At 48.1% G+C, this 18329-nt stretch overlaps 1 protein-coding gene and 1 non-coding gene across 6 annotated transcripts; both read right to left on the bottom strand.

Moving 5' to 3' along the window:
* Positions 1–95: 95 nt before the first annotated feature.
* ECSIT (ECSIT signaling integrator) lies at positions 96–16499 on the bottom strand. 5 transcript variants are annotated; one of them, XM_060145059.1, is made up of 9 exons: positions 16400–16490; positions 16052–16194; positions 11013–11131; positions 6432–6866; positions 5986–6209; positions 2030–2087; positions 1749–1897; positions 1474–1579; positions 96–818 (listed from the first exon to the last, which is right to left on the bottom strand). In XM_060145059.1, exons 2-9 carry the CDS (start codon positions 16192–16194, stop codon positions 568–570), a joined length of 1485 nt encoding a protein of 494 aa, XP_060001042.1. In that variant the 5' UTR covers positions 16400–16490; the 3' UTR covers positions 96–567. The 5 variants fall into 5 exon arrangements, with proteins under 5 accessions (XP_060001042.1, XP_060001045.1, XP_060001043.1 ...); XM_060145062.1 differs by having other exon boundaries at positions 1474–1531; XM_060145060.1 differs by having other exon boundaries at positions 6432–6849; positions 16056–16194.
* On the bottom strand, positions 9463–9535 carry TRNAG-CCC (transfer RNA glycine (anticodon CCC)). The gene has a single exon. It is a non-coding gene; the product is annotated as a tRNA-Gly (tRNA).
* Positions 16500–18329: the final 1830 nt, after the last annotated feature.

Here is an 18329-nt window from a genome sequence, read left to right as displayed (position 1 = left end):
TACTAGCCTCCCCCGTTGTTAGGAGCCCGGCCGGAAGTGGCGCGCATGTTCCGCGCCGACGAGAAATTTCTCATGGACTCTCACTGGCTCGCGGCGCCAAAAGAAGATCGAGAGTGGAAGCTGCGCATGCGCGCAATAAGCGCCAGCAACAACCCACTCTCCCTTTACTCCCTTCTCTGTTAAACTTTCTGACAAGGCAGAGACGGAAGGGGTAGCGGAAGGTTTGAGGCTGATCCGGGAAGAGCCAGGAGAGCCCGTAGACCCTGGGGTGATGGGGGCTTCTTCCTCCGCACCTTTATCCTGAATGAATTGTGGGGATGACAAAGGAAGGGTGGGAGCTGTCCAGAAAAGGCGGACGGAAGGCCAGCGGCTCGACCCGTCAGTTCTGGATGATGTTTCCATCACTTGAAAAGACGTAACACCAGGCATTAAAGGGGCAGGGACGCTACACTGCCAGAGAGGAGGCAAGGCAGCCCCAAGCCGGAAAACTTTTATTTGCTGTACACTAAGAGGTCATCTCATGCTTTCACACCAGTCCACCGCCTGTGCTCCTGTGACTGCTTAGGCTCAGCTCTGGCTCTGCTGCTGTCGCTGCTGATTGTTTTCCTCTTCTTCCCGGCCCTCGGGTGGGGTCAGGGGTGTCTCCTCCAGCCCTGAGGAGGATGCCAGGAGCTCCCCGGAGGACGCTGACAAGCGGAAGACCACCGGGATGCGGGCCAGGGTTGGGTTGGTCTCCTGCAGGCCCTGGATCCACTTGGCCAGCGTGGCCTGGTCATGAGCACCCGCCATGCATATGGCGAAGACAGGGCCTTCCTCCACTGTCAGGAGAGACAGGCCCTCAGTTTGTGCAGTAGGGACTGGAGCAGCCCCCTCAAGCCCACATCCCTTCCAGGCCAAGGATGGGGGCTTTAAGCTCCCTTTTTCCTTTTCTGTGTTTCCAAGCCTTTGCACATGCTCTGCCTAGCCTGCCTGTCCCATGCTTCACCTAGGTGACACCTCCTGGCTCAAGTTTCCACCAGGAAATCCTCCTGACTCCCACCTGAGGCTGAGTTGTGTGCTCCTCCCCAAGAATGTAACTTGTCTGATCCACCGCTGGCCTGAGGGAAGGGACTGGGCCTGTCCTGGTCACGCCCAGTAGCCAGCACAGAGGTGCTCCATAAACGTTTGAAGGAGGATGTTTGAGGGCTGACAGGTCTGGAGCCCCTGAGTGGTGAGTTTTGTGCTTTCGTGGGGCGAGGTGGTGGGGTGGTGTGTGTGTGTGTGTGTGTGTGTGTGTGTGTGTGTGTGTGTGTGTGTGTGTGTGTGTGTGTGTGTGTGTGTGTGTGTGTGTGTGTGTGTGTGTGTGTGTGTGTGTGTGTGTGTGTGTGTGTAAGTGTAACTGGACTAGGTCTCGGCCTGGGCCCCATCCCTCGACTCCAGAGGTGGCACCCCATCCCGTGCAGTGTTCAGAATCCTACCCATCCCAGTTTTTACCTTCATCGATGTTAAACTCGTAGTCATCCCAGCTGCTCCTCCCGTAGGCCAGGTCTAGCTGCATCGGGTAGTAGAGGTTCCACTCCTCTGGAATCTCCTCTACTTCCTAACCCGGGGGTGGGGGTGGGGGCCCGCGGAGGTGCAGGCAGAGGCCCAGGATGTTGCAGCCACCTGCCGCCTCTCCCCGGGCCCCTGCCCTCCCATACCCCCACCCCCCTCCCCACCTTTGAGCCAACTCACTCTTACCACCCCCGACTCCCACTTTGGGCCCTCACCCTCTCCTCGGGGGGTAGCAAGTCAGCTCTGAGGATGTGGTAATAGACGCATTTGTCTCGAAGCCACAGGGAGAAGGGACCCTCAACGAAGATCGGGCGGGCTGGGTCGTGGTGGGCCAGCGCGGCCTGCTGATCAGGACTCTGGATTCCTGATGTGGAGACACACATTCCCGGGGCGTCCTGGCTGAGGGGCTATGCCCAGAGGCCCAGGGAGCCCACCCAGCAGGCCTGCTGAGAACCCGGCGCTCGCTCCCTCCCTCCTTCCCTCCGCAGGACCTTACCTACGATGTGGGGCTCCGTGGGATCCGTGGCATCTGTGGAGTCTTTGGACAAAGGCATCTGCAAGGAAAGTCGGAGTGGAAGCTTGCAGCCCCCACAGCCCCTACGGAGGAGCCCGGGAGAGAGAAATGGGGATTCCAGTGAATTCAGGACTCCTCTTGGGTCTGTCTACTGGGCCTCCAACAATCACTCGAGCCCACCGCCTTCTTGCTTCTATCTAATTGGGTAAGAGCCACTGACCCTGGATATACTCACATGGAGGGAACCCTGGAGCTGGCCCACCTGCGTTAAAATCCCGGCTCTGCCACTGTCTGCATGACCTTGGCTAAGTCACCGTGTGCCTCAGTTTCCCCAGTTCAAAATGGGGGCAATAACAGCACTTAGTTGAGATGGTTCTAAAATGCTGAGAACGATGCCTGGTACATGCTAAGTGCTCAGTGCATGTGAAATTTAAAAAAGGAAAAGAATTTCATGCAAACAGAATATGCCAGGAAGGAGACACAAGAAGCAAGTCACAGCATTTGCCTCTGTGGAGGGCAGGGAGGGAAAGAATAGCCTTTTGTAGCTTTCTAATTTTACACTCTGAAATGTGATTTTAAAAACTAAATGAGGGACTTCCTTGGCGGTCCAGTGGTTAAGACTTCACCTTCCAGTGCAGGGGGTGTGGGTCGATACCTGGTTGGGGAGCTAAGATCCCACATGCCTTGCGGCCAAAGAATCAAAACATAAAACAGAAGCAATATTGTAACAAATTTAATAAAGATTAAAAAAAATAATGTTACACATCAAAAAAAAAGCCTTTTAAAACAAAAAACAAAAAACTAAAGGAGGGAATTCCCTGGTGGTCCAGTGGTTAGGACTCGACACTTTCACTGCTGTGGCCCAGATTCAATCCCTGATTGGGGAACCAAGATCCTGCAAGTCAAGCAGCGTGGCTAAAAAACAAAAACCAAAACTAAATGAAGTGCATTTTTGAAAAAATGCACATACTCTGACCGAAATACCTGTGAGTGGACAACTGTTGGCACACATATCCTCCACCCTTTCAGGTTAAAAAGAATGGACTCCTTTGGGACTTCCCTGGCGGTCCAGTGGTTCAGACTTTGCCTTCCAATGCAGGGGGTGTGGGTTTGATCCCTGGTCAGGGAACTAAAATCCCACATGCCTTGCGGCCAAAACACCAAAACATAAAACAGAAGCGATACTATAAGAAATTCAATAAAGACTTTAAAAATGGTCCACATCAAGAAAAAAAAGTCCAATACTTAATTTTTCTTTTTTTTTTTGCGGTAAGTGGGCCTCTCTCGTTATTTTTAATATTAAAATAACATTTTTCCTAACATTGTATATCTTTTTCTCTCACAGTCAAAATCTTGGCTCCTATTACAAGTAATACACATGCTTATTTGACTTATCCATCAATATACATAAATGATTATGATATTACAGCTGACCATAACACTAGGGGATTAAGTTCAGGATTCTCAGAATGCAGGCCACTAAGGATGTCAGACAACAGTGACTCAGAATTTTCTTCTCTCACTGGTTATGTTGTCAATTGGATATTTAGCCACATATGTTTGTTTTCAACTTTGATGGGTTCTTTCCCCTCTTTTTTGATTTTATATATATATATATATATTTTTTTTTTTTTTTTTTTTTTTTTTTTGCGGTACGCAGGCCTCTCACTGTTGTGGCCTCTCCCGTTGCGGAGCATAGGCTCCGGACGCGCAGGCTCAGCGGCCATGGCTCACGGGCCCAGCCGCTCCATGGCACGTGGGATCTTCCCAGACCAGGGCACGAACCCGTGTCCCCTGCGTTGGCAGGCGGACTCTCAACCACTGCGCCCTATATATATTTTTGATAGACTAAACATTTCCATAGTTTAGAAGCCAACCCATATTAAATAGATGTCTCTCTCCCATTCTTTTCTCTCTATCCCTATCTCCTCTGCCCACCCAGAGATGACCATTTTTATCCATATCTGACTTATCTTTGCATTACTTATTTTTTAAATTTTTTTATTTTTTGGGCATGCCGCCTGGCTTGCGTGATCTTAGTTCCCTGACCAGGGATTGAACCTGGGCCCTTGTCAGTGAGAGCTCTAAGTCCTAACCACTGGACCGCCAGGGAATTCCCTGCATTATTTATTCTTGTGAAAATAAACAAATAGCTATATGCCTTTTTATTTCTCCTCCCTTCTCACACTTTAGGTGGCTTACTACACCACTGTGCATGCCTCACCCTTTCACTTTTTTCACCAGGCTGATTGAGGTGCCACAGTGGACATGGACAAGTCCCTCTTGATAGATACTTGGATTGTTCCCATTCTAAATCTAGGTGGTGTCAAACAACAGGGTCCTACTGTATAGCACAGGGAACTATATTCAAGATCTCGTAATAAAGTATAATGGAAAAGAATCTGAAAAAATATATATGTAAACATATATATATAACTGAATCACTTTGCTGTACACCAGAAACTAACACAACATAGTAAATCAACTATACTTCAATAAAGTTTTTTAAAAAATCTAGGTGGTGTAGGTGATCATTTTACCATGTTTTCAACCCTTCTGTATGCACTTTTAATAATGAAACAGGGGAAAAAAGGGATATTTAAGTACAAAGGATATATATGCAAAAAAAAAGTATACATCTGCATGCAAATGCATAGATCTCTTGGGAAGAAGACATGGAAGTGGTCACCTCTGGGGAAGTAGCCTGGGGGCTAAAGGGTCAGGGTAGGAGAGGGGAACTCTTCACTGTGTGTTCTTGTGTACCATTTGGCTTTTTTTTTTCCCCCGCTGTGCCGTGTGGGCTTGCAGTATCTTAGTTCCCTGACCAGGGATTGAACCCGTGCAGTTCCCTGTTTGGCTTTTTAATGCATTACTTTTTTTAGGGGGGGTGTGTGTGGTGGCATGCCGCCCGGCTTGTGGAATCTTAGTTCCCTGACCAGCAATGAAACCCAGGCCCTCAGTAGTGAAAGCGCAGAGTCCTAACCACTGGACCACCAGGGAATTCCTTTTAATGCATTACTTTAAAAAACGAAGAAATGAGTTAAAAACTGCACTTCCTCTGCAATATGTTCTCTCACTGGGACACCGCATCACCACTCTCCTAGCCCCTCTGTCCTCTTCGCCTTGCCCCCAATCCAACACCATCCACACGGCCGCCAGGGGGCGCTTTCAAAGGCGCAAATCCTTCCAGAAACTTGAGTTGCACCCCAACCCTCCTCTTCTTAAAACCTCCCCGTGGCCCTCTCATTACTAACCCGGTGTCCTACATGCCTCTTCTCTCTCACCCCAACTCCCTGCTCCGGCCAAAGGAAGCCCTTTCAGCATCTCCAGCCACTCCCAGCCACCCTCGAGCCCTGGCCCATGCTGCTCCCTCTGCCTGGAATGCTCTCCTCCCCTCTTCTGTTCTGCCTGCGCCCAGCTCACCCTCACCTCCTCCAGGAAGCCCTCCCTGCTCCCTTTTGGGCTCCCACAGCCCCCAGGATATGGGGAATATTTCATTTAGTCATTCGACAAACAGCTGTGGAACGTCCGCTTTGTGCCAGAACCTGTGCTGGGCCTTGGGAGACACAGGTGAAACTGAGTCACGGGGAACCAGGCTCAGCCAGGGTGGTCAGGAAAGAGGTCCTGACGAAAGGTCGGTGGAACTCAGACCTGAAGGAAGTGCAGTCCCGGAGGAAGGGTGTTCCTGGCAGAGGGAACAGCAAGCACAAAGGCCTCAGGGGGGAGCTGCCACAGACTGCTCAAGGAACAGAAAGCCATGCCCGGAATACAGTGAATGTGGGGAGAGGGGCCGAGGTCAGAGGTCAAGCTGTGCCAAGGGCCCTGGACTCTAGCGGAGGTTCTGCCAGCGAATCACGGCCTGTCTCACCACAATCACTTGGGCTTACTGAAGGGGGCCCTGCCCCAGAGGCGGCCGAGGATGTGGACAGGGTGGATACCTGATAGACGGTGACCCTGGCACTGAGGTCGGGCTCCATGTGCCGCAGGGCCAATCTGGCCAGGTCCACTGGGTCCTGGGGCAGGTCCCGGGGCACGGGGAAGGGGTTGATATTCTTGAAGCGGGTGAACCACAGCTTCATGCGCACAAACTTGAGCATGGGGTAGCTTTTGCGCCCAAATATCTGAGTGAGCAGGAACTCCGTCTCCTTGTTGGGCATCACCCCTGTGCCAGGCAGATGGAGGCTGAGCCTCAGGGAGGGGGCAGAAGAGGGAAGGGATGTTGGGAGAGAGAGATGAGCAAGAGATGGGGGTGGGCGCGCAGAGGAGGAAGCCAGACAGAGAGACAGAGAGGAGACGAGTCAGAGCCAAGGAGCCATGGAGGGCCCCGAGACCCTGGAGAGGGAGGTGGCCCCCGCCCCTGCCTGAGCTGGCCTGCTGGCCTCACCGTGGTTCTCCATCTGCTCCAGGACAGCAATCCCGCACTCCTGCTGCCGTGGGTAGTGGAGGAAGATGCTGTGGAAGATGTTGCGAGGCCGGAAGACCTCCTTGGGGAAGATGTCAAGCAGCAGGTTGTAGATAGCCAGGTCCCGCTCGACGCCGTACTCCCGCATCTTGCGTAGGGCCAGGTAGATGAAGTCGACGTGGCCCCGCTTGTGCACGTTGTACTGCGTAAAGTTCTGCACCGCCTGCACGAAGCTCGCCTTGTCCTGCACCCCATCTGGCGCCTGCCTAAACAGCTCCTCATGGGGTGCCAGGGCCTTGACCAGCCCCCTCTGGGGTTCGGGTGGGCGTGGGACCAGCGGCGAGTCAGGGTTGTGGGCGGCTGTGCTGCAGTGGAGGCCCCGCGGGGCCTGGGGCATCACCTGCGGATAGAGAACCACTGCTGGAATGTGGGTCTCCCAGTGCCCCTGGGGGACTGCCGCACTGGCTCTTTGCTGAGAAAGGTGCCAGCAGGCCTCCCTAAGGGCCTCTGAAGAAGTGTGCTGCGCGGGTTACAGACCCATGATCAGGCACCATCACAAAGTGTGAGAGAGCAATGGTAACGCCCCGACGGAGGCAATGTTCACCACGATGACAGACACACACCCTCTGACGCAGCAATCCTGCATCTGGTATTTAAATCGGATAGCTCTAAAAGCACCTGCACCAAATGACTTTTGTTCGTCTGCTGCGTCAGTGGAAATGGCCCAAATGTGCATCGGCAAGGAAATAATTTAGCAAATGGCCAAGCACCTGGACAAGGAGCACCTACCGCTGTAAGGCGCACTGAGGAGGTCTTGTGTGACCTGGAGTGAGCTCCAGGGTATACCATTAAATGAAAAAAAAACAAGGTGTGAAACGGTGTGTACAGTAGCTTCCCATTTGTGTAAAAAAAAGAAAACAACAACAGCTTATATATAGTTGGTCCTCATTATTTGCGAATTCCATGTTTGCAAATTTGCCTACTTGCTAAAATTCATTTATACTCCCAAAGCCAACACTCTTGGCACTTTCTGGCCATTTGCAGACACGTGCAGGGGGGTGGAAAGTTGAGTTGCCCAGCGCCTATATTCCCAGCTGAGATGGAACAAGGCAATGCTTGGCCTTCTTGTATCAGCCCCCATGCTGTCAACAAGTGTCCTTTTATTTTATATTATTTTGTTTTATTTTTTTGTCTGTGCTGCATGTCTTGCAGGAACTAGTTCCCCAACGAGGGATCGAACTTGGGTTCCCGGCAGTGAAAGCACTGAGTCCTAACCGCTCGACCGCCAGGGAATTCCCAACGAGTGTCCTTTTAGAGGTTTATTTATTATTATTTTAAAATTTTTATTTATTTATTTTTGGCTGTGTTGGGTCTTCATTGCTGTGTGCGGGCTTTCTCTAGTTGTGGTGAGCGGGTGCTACTCTTCGTTGAGGTGCGCGGGCTTCTCATTGCGGTGGCTTCTCTTGTTGCAGAGCACAGGCGCTAGGCATGTGGGCTTCAGTAGTTGTGGCTCACAGGCTCTAGAGCGCAGGCTCAGTAGTTGTGGCTCACAGGCTCTAGAATGCAGGCTCAGTAGTTGTGGCACATGGGCTTAGTTGCTCCGCAGCATGTGGGATCTTCCCAGACCAGGGCTTGAACCCGTCTCCCCTGCGTTGGCAGGTGGATTCTCAACCACTGTGCCACCAGGAAAGTCCCTAGAGGTTTATTTAGTGTATGTTTTCTGCATCTTTTTTGTTGATTTGTGGTTGAAAAGGACCCCTAAGCCTGCCTAGTGCTCCTACGTGCAAGAAGGCCCTGCTGTTCCTTAGAGAAGACACATGTGGTAGGTAAGCTCAGGCATGAGTTATAGTGCTGTTGGCCGTGGGTTCAATGTTAATGAATCAAAAAGCTATATTAAATAGGATGTCTTTAAACAGAAACACACATACAACAATGTATGATTGATTGGTTGATGAAAATGTTATGACCTGAGGCTCACAGGAACCTTATCCCGTATCTCCCCTGGCAGCAATGGTTTGGTATTCGCTAATTCAGCGTATGCAGTGACTTTCTAGAATGTTACTGTGAATAATGAGAATCGACTGTATGGATACATATTTTTTGCTTTTGTGAAAAACATCTCTGGAAGGAAATACAATAAGCAGGCAACATCTTGCCTCTAGAGAAGGGAGCTAAGCGGTGGCCAGGCAAGAGAGAGAGAGACCCTTGTCACGGTACAGCCTCAGAACTTTTTGAATTTTGAACTATATTGTCTGTTGTAATTACCTATTTAAAAGATAGATTTCAAGAACTGAGTTGAGGTAATTCCCTTGTAATTCAGTGGTTAGGACTCCATGCTTTCAATGCTGAGGGCCTGGGTTCAATCCCAGGTCAGGGAACTAAGATCCCACAAGCCACGTGGCATGGCCAAAAAAAACCAAAAAAAAATTGAGTTGAAAAAAGAAAATGCAGATTCTGGAGTCAGCAGGAGCCTCAGCGTGACTGTCCTCCACCTGGTGATACCCACAACCCACTCTAATGCTCGGGCCTCTCTCCCCATCTATTATGATGGTACCTCCCTTGGGTCAAGGAGATCTTGTTCCCCAGAGTGGGGAGTGTATGCTGCTGGGAGCAGGTCAGATCCCTCTAGAACAGAAGTTGGCAAACTACAGTCTGTGGGGCAAATCCAGTCAGCTGCCTGCTTTTGTCAATAAAGTTTTATTGGAACACAGCCATATGCTTTCATTATGTCTGGTCTGGGGCTGCTTTGTGCTGCAGTGGCAGAGTTGAGTAGTTGTGACAGAGACCACATGGCCTACAAAGCCAAAAGCATTCACTGTCTTACCCTTTACGAAAAAGTTTGCCAACCCCTGCTCTAGATGGTACCCTAATAGATTTACTTTCATTTAAATTGAATGTTTAAATTAGAATGGTTATACATAAGGCATCTTTTCAAATATATGGCTAATAAGAGCTAACATTTACAGAATTTTTTTTTTTTTTTGGCCGGGCTGTGTGGCTTGAGGGATCTCAGTTCCCCGACCAGGGATCGAACCTGGGCCCCCTGCAGTGGGAGCACAGAGTCCTAACCACTGGACCACCAGGGAAGTCCCTTATGGAATATTCTTATGTTCCAGGCATTGTTGAGCACTTTCTGAGAGTGAGGCTCATTTACTCTTCTCAACTGTCCATTGAAGGAGTGCCTCTTCGTGTACCCATTTTACAGATGAGGAAACTGAGGCCCTGGGAGATGAAACAAGATGCCTGGTGCCACACAGCAGCAAAGCAGCACAGCTGAGATTGAAGCCCTCTGTTCTGCTGCACCCAATAGCCATCCCAATATCCTGCTTAGGTAAGAAGATGTTTTTTTTTAAAAAAGGCATTCATTTAAAGTGGCACAGTGGTAAAGAATCCGCCTCCCAGGGCTTCCCTGGTGGCGCAGTGGTTGAGAATCTGCCTGTTAATGCAGGGGACACGGGTTCGAGGCCGGGTCTGGGAAGATCCCACATGCCGCGGATCAACTAGGCCTGTGAGCCACAACTACTGAGCCTGCGCGTCTGGAGCTTGTGCTCCGCAACAAGAGAGACCGCGATAGTGAGAGGCCCGCACACCGCGATGAAGAGTGGCCCCCGCTTGCCACAACTAGAGAAAGCCCTTGCGCAGAAAGGAAGACCCAACACAGCCAAAAATAAAAATAAATAAATTTATAAATAAATAAATAAATAAATACTCCTGTTCTCTATTAAAAAAAAAAAAAAGAATCCGCCTGCCAATGCAGGGGACACGGGTTCGAGCCCTGGTCCGGGAAGATCCCACATGCCGCAGAGCAACTAAGCCCATGTGACACAACTACTGAGCCTGTGTGCCACAACTACTGAAGCCCACGCACCTAGAGCTAGTGCTCCGCAACAGAGAAGCCACCGCAATGAGAAGCTTGCGCACCGCAATGAAGAGTAGCCCCCACTTGCTGCAACTAGAGAAAGCCTGTGCGCAGCAACGAAGACCCAACGCAGCCAAAAATAAATAAATAAATTTATATTTTAAAAAAATAAATAAAGTGAAAGTGTAGGAAACTAATACTACAGGTGGTATGTGCCTAGGGCAGAAAGCAGAAAAGAAGCTCTAGAATGCTCCAAAGAAGGGGAGACACCACAAATGAGATAATGCAAATGAAATGCATAGCACAGGGCCTGGCCCAGAGGAAGTGCTCAATAAGGGAGCTATTAATATTGTCACCATCATCACCATCCTTGTTATAATTTATGGCCGTTGATCAGCCTGGTCACTTAGGGTAAGGGAACGAAATTCAATTCACATCTTTACAAGTGAATACAGGAGTCACCCAGAGTCACCACCCAAATCTACTTAGCTCAGACCTTCTTGATTTCAAATTCAAGCCCCTCACTCGTGGGCGCACCAACACTTCTTAAAATGAGAAGAGACATTCAACTGGCCCTCAGAGCAGACAGGCCAGCCCAGACCCCCCCACCCCCACCCCCGCCACCCCGAGCTGGCTTCACTGGGAGGGCTTGTGAGCGAATCCCAGGCCTGCCTGCCTCTCTCCACCCCATGACTGGCAGTCACCTGAGAGAAGGGGGCTCCGGTGAGGGCAGTGCTGCAGATACCTCCCCAGCCCCGAGAGAGGCCCCGGGCCAGCAGGATGGCTTGGGCCCAGCTCATGCCTTTGCCTGTCGGACAACCACCTAGAAAGAGAGAAGAAAGAGCATCAGCCTGGTACCCCACCCGCTAAAGGCAATGAGACCCCTCTCTTGGGCAGAGGTCATGTCCCAGACTGCATGCACAAGATGGAGCAGAAGTGACTGTTACAATCAAAGGTCCCTGTTCTTCTGGGCCAAACCCTTCACTATCTTGAGGAATTTGCTCCTGCATTCGTCCCCCTCCCTACCAGATCATTCTGTTTTGTTTAACAGCTTTATTTGTGTACCATACAGTTGAACCTCAGTATAAAATCCAATGTGTTTTCAGTAGTTGACCCTTGAACAACACTGCTTTGAACTGCATGGGTCCACTTACACGCTGATTTTTTTTTCAGTAAATACGTACTACAGTACTACACGACCTGTGGTTGGTTGAATCTTAGGATGTGGAACCGTGGATATGAAGGGCGGAGTATTAAGTTATATTTGGATTTTTAACTGTGAGGAGGGTCGGCACCCCTAACCCCTACATTGTTCAAGGGTCAACTGTATATTCAGAGAATTGTGCAACCATCACTAAATCTAATTTTAGAACACTTTTGTCACCCCCCAAAAAAAAACCCACCTATACCCATTAGCAGTCCCTCTATTTCCCCTCACCCTCAACCCTAGGCAACCCCTAATCTAGTGTCTATAAATTTGCCTACTCTGGGAATTTCATATAAATGGAATCATATAATATGGGCTCTTTTGTGACTGCCTTCTTTCACTTAACATGTTTTCAAGGTTTATCCATGTTGTAATATGTATCAGACTTCATTCCTTTTAATTGCCCAAATTTTTTCATTATATGGATTTAACCATATTTTATTTACCCATTCCATTGATGAACACTTGCAGTTCTTCCCACTTTTTGACTATATGACTATTGCTGCTATGAACACTTGTGTAGCTTTTGTATGAACACATGTTTACACTTCCCTTGGGTATATACTTAGAAATCAAATTGCTGGGACATATAGTAACTCTATGTCTAATCATTTGAGAAACTGCCAAAGTGTTTTCCAAAGTGGCTGCACAACTTTACATCCCCACCAGCAATGTATAAGAGTTCCAATTTCTCTGCATTCTTGCCAATACTTGCCGTTGTCTTTCTTTTTGATTACAGACATCCTAATGGGTGTGAAGTGGTATCTCATTGTGGTTCCGATTTGCATTTCCCTAAAAGGTAATGATGATGAGCATCTTTTCATGGGTTTATTGGCCATTGTGTATCTTCTTCAGAGAAATGTCTATTTAGATCCTTTGTCCATTTAAAAATTAGGTTATCTTTTTATTATTGAGTTGTTTATATATTCTGGATACTTCAAGCTTATGATTTACAAATACTTTCTCCCATTCTTTGAATTGTCTTTCACTTTCCTGATGTTATTGTTTGCAGCACAAATGTTTAATTCCAATGAAATCCAATTTCTGTTTTACTTTTGTAGCTTTGCTTTCGATTTTTTTTTTTATGTTTTATCTAAAAAACCATTGCCTGGCCCAAGGTCATGAAGATTTACTCCTATGTTTTCTTCTAGAAGTTTTGTTTGTTTTGGCCACACCTTGTGGCTTGTGGGGATCTTAGTTGCCCCACCAGGGATGGAATCCATGCCCCCTGCAGTGGAAGCTCAGAGTCCTAACCACTGGACCACCAGGGAATTCCCCTCTGATCCATTTTGAATTAATCTTTGTGAATGGTGTGAGGAAGGGGTTCATTTCATGTAGATATCCAGTTGTCCTAGTACTATTTGTTGAAGAGACTATTTTTTCTCATTGTCACTCTTGTTGAAAATCAATTGACCATAAATGTAAGAGTTTACTTTTGGGCTCTCAATTTAATTCTGTTGATCTATATGTTGAGCCTTATGCCAATACCACACTGTTGTGATTATTGTAGCTTGTAGGTTCTGAAATTGGGAAGTGTTAAGTCCTCCTATTTTGTTCTTCTTTTACAATAATATTTGGCTATTCTAGATCCCTCACTATTACATATAAATTTTAGAATCAGCTGTCAATTTCTGGAAAAAATCCAGCTGGGATTCTGGTAGGGATTGTGTTGAATCTGTAGAACAGTTTGGGAAATACTGGTATCTTAATAATATTATCTTCTGATCCATGAACATGGGATACCTCTCCATTAATTTAGATCTTCTTTAATTTCTCTCAACGATGTTTTACAATTTACCGTGTAGAAGTCCTTTACTTCTTTTGTTAAATTTATTTGTATCTTATTCTTTATGAAGCTACTGTATAATTTCATTTTCACATTGTTCATTGCTAGCGTACAGAAACACAATTTATTTTTATGTGTTGATCTTGTATCTTGCAACCCTGCTGAACTTGCATTAGTCCTAATAGTTTTTTTTTAAAAATTGGATTCCCTGAGATTTTCTACATACAAGATCATGTCATCTGCAAACATAGACAGTTTTACCTCTTCCTGACTAATCTGGATGCCTTTTATTTCTTTTTTTTGCCCAAGTGTCCTTGCTGGACCTCCAGTACAGTGTTGAATAGAAGTGGCCAGGGTGCACATCCTTGTCTTGTTCCTGATCTTAGAGGGGAAAGCATCCAGTCTTTCATCATTAAATATGATGTCAGCTGTGGGTTTTTCACTGATGACCTATCAGGTTGAGGAAATTCCTTTCCATTGCTAGATGCTGAGTATTTTTATAAGAAAGGGCATCAGATTTTGTCAAATGCTTTTTTTTTTGCTTCTACCAAACTAATCATGTGTTTTTTGTCCTTTAGTCTATTAATATGGTGTATTACATTAACTGATTTTCAAATGTTAAACTCATATTGCATTCCTCGGGCAAATTCCACTTGGTCATGGTGTATAATTCTTTTTATATGTTGCTAAAATTGGTTTGCTAACATTTTGTTGAGGATTTTTGTATCCATGTTCATAAGAGATATTGGTCTGTAGTTTTCGTTTCTTGTCGTGTCTGTTTGGTTTAGTTTCAGGGTAATGCTGGCCTCATAAAATGAGTTGGGAAGTATTTGGATCACTTTTATCACTGTTTAAACTTTCTCTAGCATCTTCTTCCGCCTCTGCTCCACATCTCTGCTCCATTTATAGCACAGCTTCTCCCAAGAGATGTCTGCACGCTGTGTTCCCTCCTCACTCTCTCCAACTTGGCTGCTGCCCCAACCACTCCACTGACACCACTCCTGTAAAGACCCCTTGTGTCTTCTACATTTAACAAAGCCAGTGAGCCATTTCTTTGGCTCATTTTGCTCAATTTCTCAGAAGGATTTGGCATAGGTGAGGTCCTCCTCCCACCTTGACACTCTTGATTTTCTTCCTAGTAGCCAGGTCTATTTCTCAACCATTCAGTAAGACCTGCTTCCTTCTCTAAAGTTTGCAATGTTTACAAACTTGAATTTGCAGATGAATCACCAAAGATCTTGTTAAAATGCAGATTCTGATTCAGTGGGTCTGGGGTGGAGCCAAAGACCATACCTCTAACAAACTTCCAAGTGATGCTGATGCTGCTAGTCTGGAGACCACATTTTGAGTAATAAGGCTGCAAAGAGTCCCACGTTCTGAATTTATCTGTCTGCTACTCTAAGGCATCATTCAGCTTCCAAGAGAGGTTCCTCTCCTCTCTGTATTCCTGTAGGCAGCTCTAATGGTTCTTAAACTTTGTTCATATTAGAATAATCTAGGGAGCTTTAAAAATCCCCTTGTCCAGGCCATACCCCAGATATACTGAATCCAAATATCTAGAGGCATGGCCCAGGTATCAGCATTTTAAAGCACTCCAATGACTGTAACATGCAGCTGAGATTAAGACTTTAATCTAAACCTTTGCTATTCAAAGTGTGTCCCAGGGACCAGCTACATTGGTTATTATCATCTGGGAGCTTATTAGAAATGCAAAATCTCAGCCCTAACCCAGACCTGCTGAATCAGAATCTGCATTTTAACAAAAGTCCAGGTTTCTCCTCTGTGTGCTAAAGTCTGAGAAATGATGATATATGCCATGAGCTCCAGCCTCCATACCTAACTGCCACTTTGGTGTATTCCCCAGCCATCTCAAACTTATGTTGTTCCAAATTATATCCCTGCTGAAACTTGTTCTTCCTCATTCTAGCCAATGACATCACCATTCCCAGTCATTCAGACCACAAACCTGGGAATTCTGAGTCCACTGTGTCCCTCACTCCCCCATCCAATCCATCAGCTACTCCTGTTGACTGCTTCCAAATCCACCTCAGATGCATCTATTTCTCTCCATCTGCAGGCCACCACTCCAGTCCATGACCTCTTTCCACCTACCCAGCCTCACACTTCTTTCCTTACCTGCCTCCACTCAGTTCTCCCCCCAGTGGTCAGAGGGAGCTTTTTAAATGTAAAGTAAATTCAGTGTTCTCTGCTTAAAATCACTAACGTTATATCACACAAGATAAAATCAGGCAGGGTCCGCCCCTCCAAACTCAACTCTTAGTACTGGCAGCTCCAGCTACACCGTTTCTTAAACAAGCTGACTTTATTCTAGCCTCAGAGCCTTTGAACTTGCTTCTCTTTCTGTAAATTTCTCGCACCCCCCCCCCCCCGCCACACCCGCTCCCATCAGTCCAGAGCTGTCTCTGGTCATTCAGGTCTATAGTCAAATAAGAAGCCTTCCCTGACCAACGCCCCACTCCCAATCTAAAGTCCCGTCACCCTGATGAATGTATTTTTAGCAATTATTAGCATCTGAAATCACATGTTTCATTTACTTCTGATTTGTTCAATGTCTGGCTTCCCGGGGAGATTTCCCGGGGAGCTCGGGGATTTTTGTGTGCCTTATTGCTGCGTCTCCAGGACCTGGGACAGTGCCTGGTATATGGTGGGTACCCAGCAAATATCAGTTAATGGGAAGAGCTAAATTTCTACAAAACTTCTAAAAATCTTAATCCCTAGGCAGGGTGTACCTACAACAGCTGAGGCTGGCTGCCAGGATTTTGAGTCCCTTCGGAGAAAGGGACAGACGCGGGATCCAATTCCAGCCTAGCTGATGACTTGCGGCGTGACCTTGGAAGAAGGCTTTAACCTCTCTGAGCCTCAGCAGTCTCATCTGCAAAATTAGAGATTAGGGATGTGGGGAGGCGGGTACAGAGAGGGCGGCTTTTTCCAGCACATCCCCGCCCCGTACCCGGAAAGGTCACGGTGCCCTGGCCCTGCAGCCGCGGCCCTCCGGGGCCACCCTTCCGCAGTGCCAGCACAGAACTGGCCGCCCCGGGGCCCAGATATTCGCGCTTGCCTCCCCATGCGCGACCTACCTACTCACGCGGCCGGCCGCGGAATCCCTGCCGGTTCTACCTTACCGCTGGGCGCCGCCATGTTGCACTATCCGGGTCACGGGCCGCCAAGGCTACAGCAAATCAGGAACACCGGTTTCGAGAGGTCCCTCCCCCAAGAGAGGAGCACCAATAGGAAGGTAGAAAGGCCTTGGTCCCGCCTCGTAATGTGCCAGGCCCCGCCCTCAATGAGGCAAGCGGCGTCTCATACCTAGGAATTAAGGAGTTTTGGTTCGGGAAGGAGTGACTGCCCCATTTCCGGGCTGGGAGGCTGGACTTGGGGTGGGGGTGGGGGTGGGGCCTGTGAATCCTACTGGCAGCCCCAGTTTTCCCACCTGAAATGTGGGAATGAAATATTAAAGGTGGAAGTGATGTGGATTCCTTCATTTGTTCAACAAACATTTGAGCCAGGCACTGAGGATTGGACACTAACACTAGGGAAGGTGGCAGGCTCTGCTAATCTAGCTTCATGGGTCTGGGCTAGTGCTTAACCCATCTGTGCATCGATTGTCTCAACCCTGAAATGGGCCAATTATAATAACCTCATGGGTTTTTTTGTTTTTTGTTTTTGAGATTTAATTGAGTTTATGCAGAACAGCCATATAAGTGTATGCTGGGGATTTTTTGTTTGTTTTGTTTGTTTTTGTTTGTTTGTTTTGTGGTACGCGGGCCTCTCACTGCTGTGGCCTCTCCCGTTGCGGAGCACAGGCTCCGGACGCGCAGGCTCAGCGGCCATGGCTCACGGGCCCAGCTGCTCCGCGGCATGTGGAATCCTCCCGGACCGGGGCACGAACCCGTGTCCCCTGCATCAGCAGGCGGACTCTCAACCACTGTGCCACCAGGGAAGCCCTGTTTGTTTTTTGTTTTGGCCTCACCACACGACTTGTGCTATCTTAGTTCCACACGCCCCTCCCCACCCCAACCCGGGATGGAACCTGTGTACCCTGCAGTGGAAGTGAGGAATCCTAACCACTGGACCACCAGGGAATTCCCTATGCTATTGTTATTATGGGGGACTCACCCTAACACCTCCCTCCACCTCCCTCACTGGAAGGGCATGGAGGCTGGTTTGACACCTTGGGCCACCCTCATGGAGAGCTGAGGGTCCTGTAGTGTTGTCATGATTTTGTGTGTGTGTGTGTGTGTGACTGTGGTGTTGGGGTGATAGAGTGTGGAGGTTTTCATGTGTCTTTGTAATGTCTTAGAACTCAAGCAAAGGTGTGTAGGTTTGTGTGTGGCTGTGTGAGCGTAGGTCAGGTGTGGCCCCCATGTGTGTGTCAGTGTGAGCCAGGCCAGTTGGGACGTTGGTGTGTGGGTGTCTTTGTGTGTTCACGTGCTATTAGCTGCATGTGCATCTGTGATCGTGCCAGCTTCTGGGCGTTTGTGTGTGTGTAAGGCTGTGGAATTTGTCCCACAATTCTGAGGGTTGGGAGTAGGTGTGTCAACATTTCTTTGATGTTCCATGCAATAATGCAAGTGTGATTGCATGTCTGAACACCAGTGGATTGATGACTGTGTTTGTGACACCTCATGTGTTCCCATCTTGTGGATAAATGATTGTGTCCCACTGTGAAAACGCATGTGACTGTTACACCCCATATCGGTCTGTGTGTGATTGTGTCTACCAGTGTGTGTCTGTGACCGTATGAATCTCTGATTTCATGTGTGCATGGCTGTGCTCATGGCACCCTGTGTGTCTCTGACTGTGTGTGACTCTGTGTTCCAGCAATGGTATAAAGGTCTGACCATGCCAGGGATGGTCTCTGACGTTGTGGGACTCCATTGTGTAGTTGTGTCCAACCATTGGTATGTGTTTGTAACACTGTGTGTCTCTGACTTGTATAGGTGTGACTTGTATAGGTGCCCCCCACCATCGATGTGTGACAGTATATGGCACTGTGTGTCTATGACC

The sequence above is a fragment of the Lagenorhynchus albirostris genome, chromosome 3, assembly GCF_949774975.1.
Source record: "Lagenorhynchus albirostris chromosome 3, mLagAlb1.1, whole genome shotgun sequence".
Classification (NCBI taxonomy): Eukaryota; Metazoa; Chordata; class Mammalia; order Artiodactyla; family Delphinidae; genus Lagenorhynchus; species Lagenorhynchus albirostris.
The sequence above is the reverse complement of the archived record's forward strand: the minus strand, read 5'-3'. Positions and strand labels throughout refer to the sequence as shown.

Excerpts from the sequence above, each read along its gene's own strand:
- ECSIT (XM_060145059.1), bottom strand. The coding sequence starts at position 16,194 with ATGAGACTGCTGAGGCTCAGAGAGGTTAAAGCCTTCTTCCAAGGTCAC. Across the intron at positions 6,210-6,431 it reads GGAGCAGATGGAGAACCACG|GGGTGATGCCCAACAAGGAG; the intron begins GTGAGGCCAGCA and ends TGCCTGGCACAG. Across the intron at positions 1,898-2,029 it reads CACGGAGCCCCACATCGTAG|GAATCCAGAGTCCTGATCAG; the intron begins GTAAGGTCCTGC and ends TCTCCACATCAG.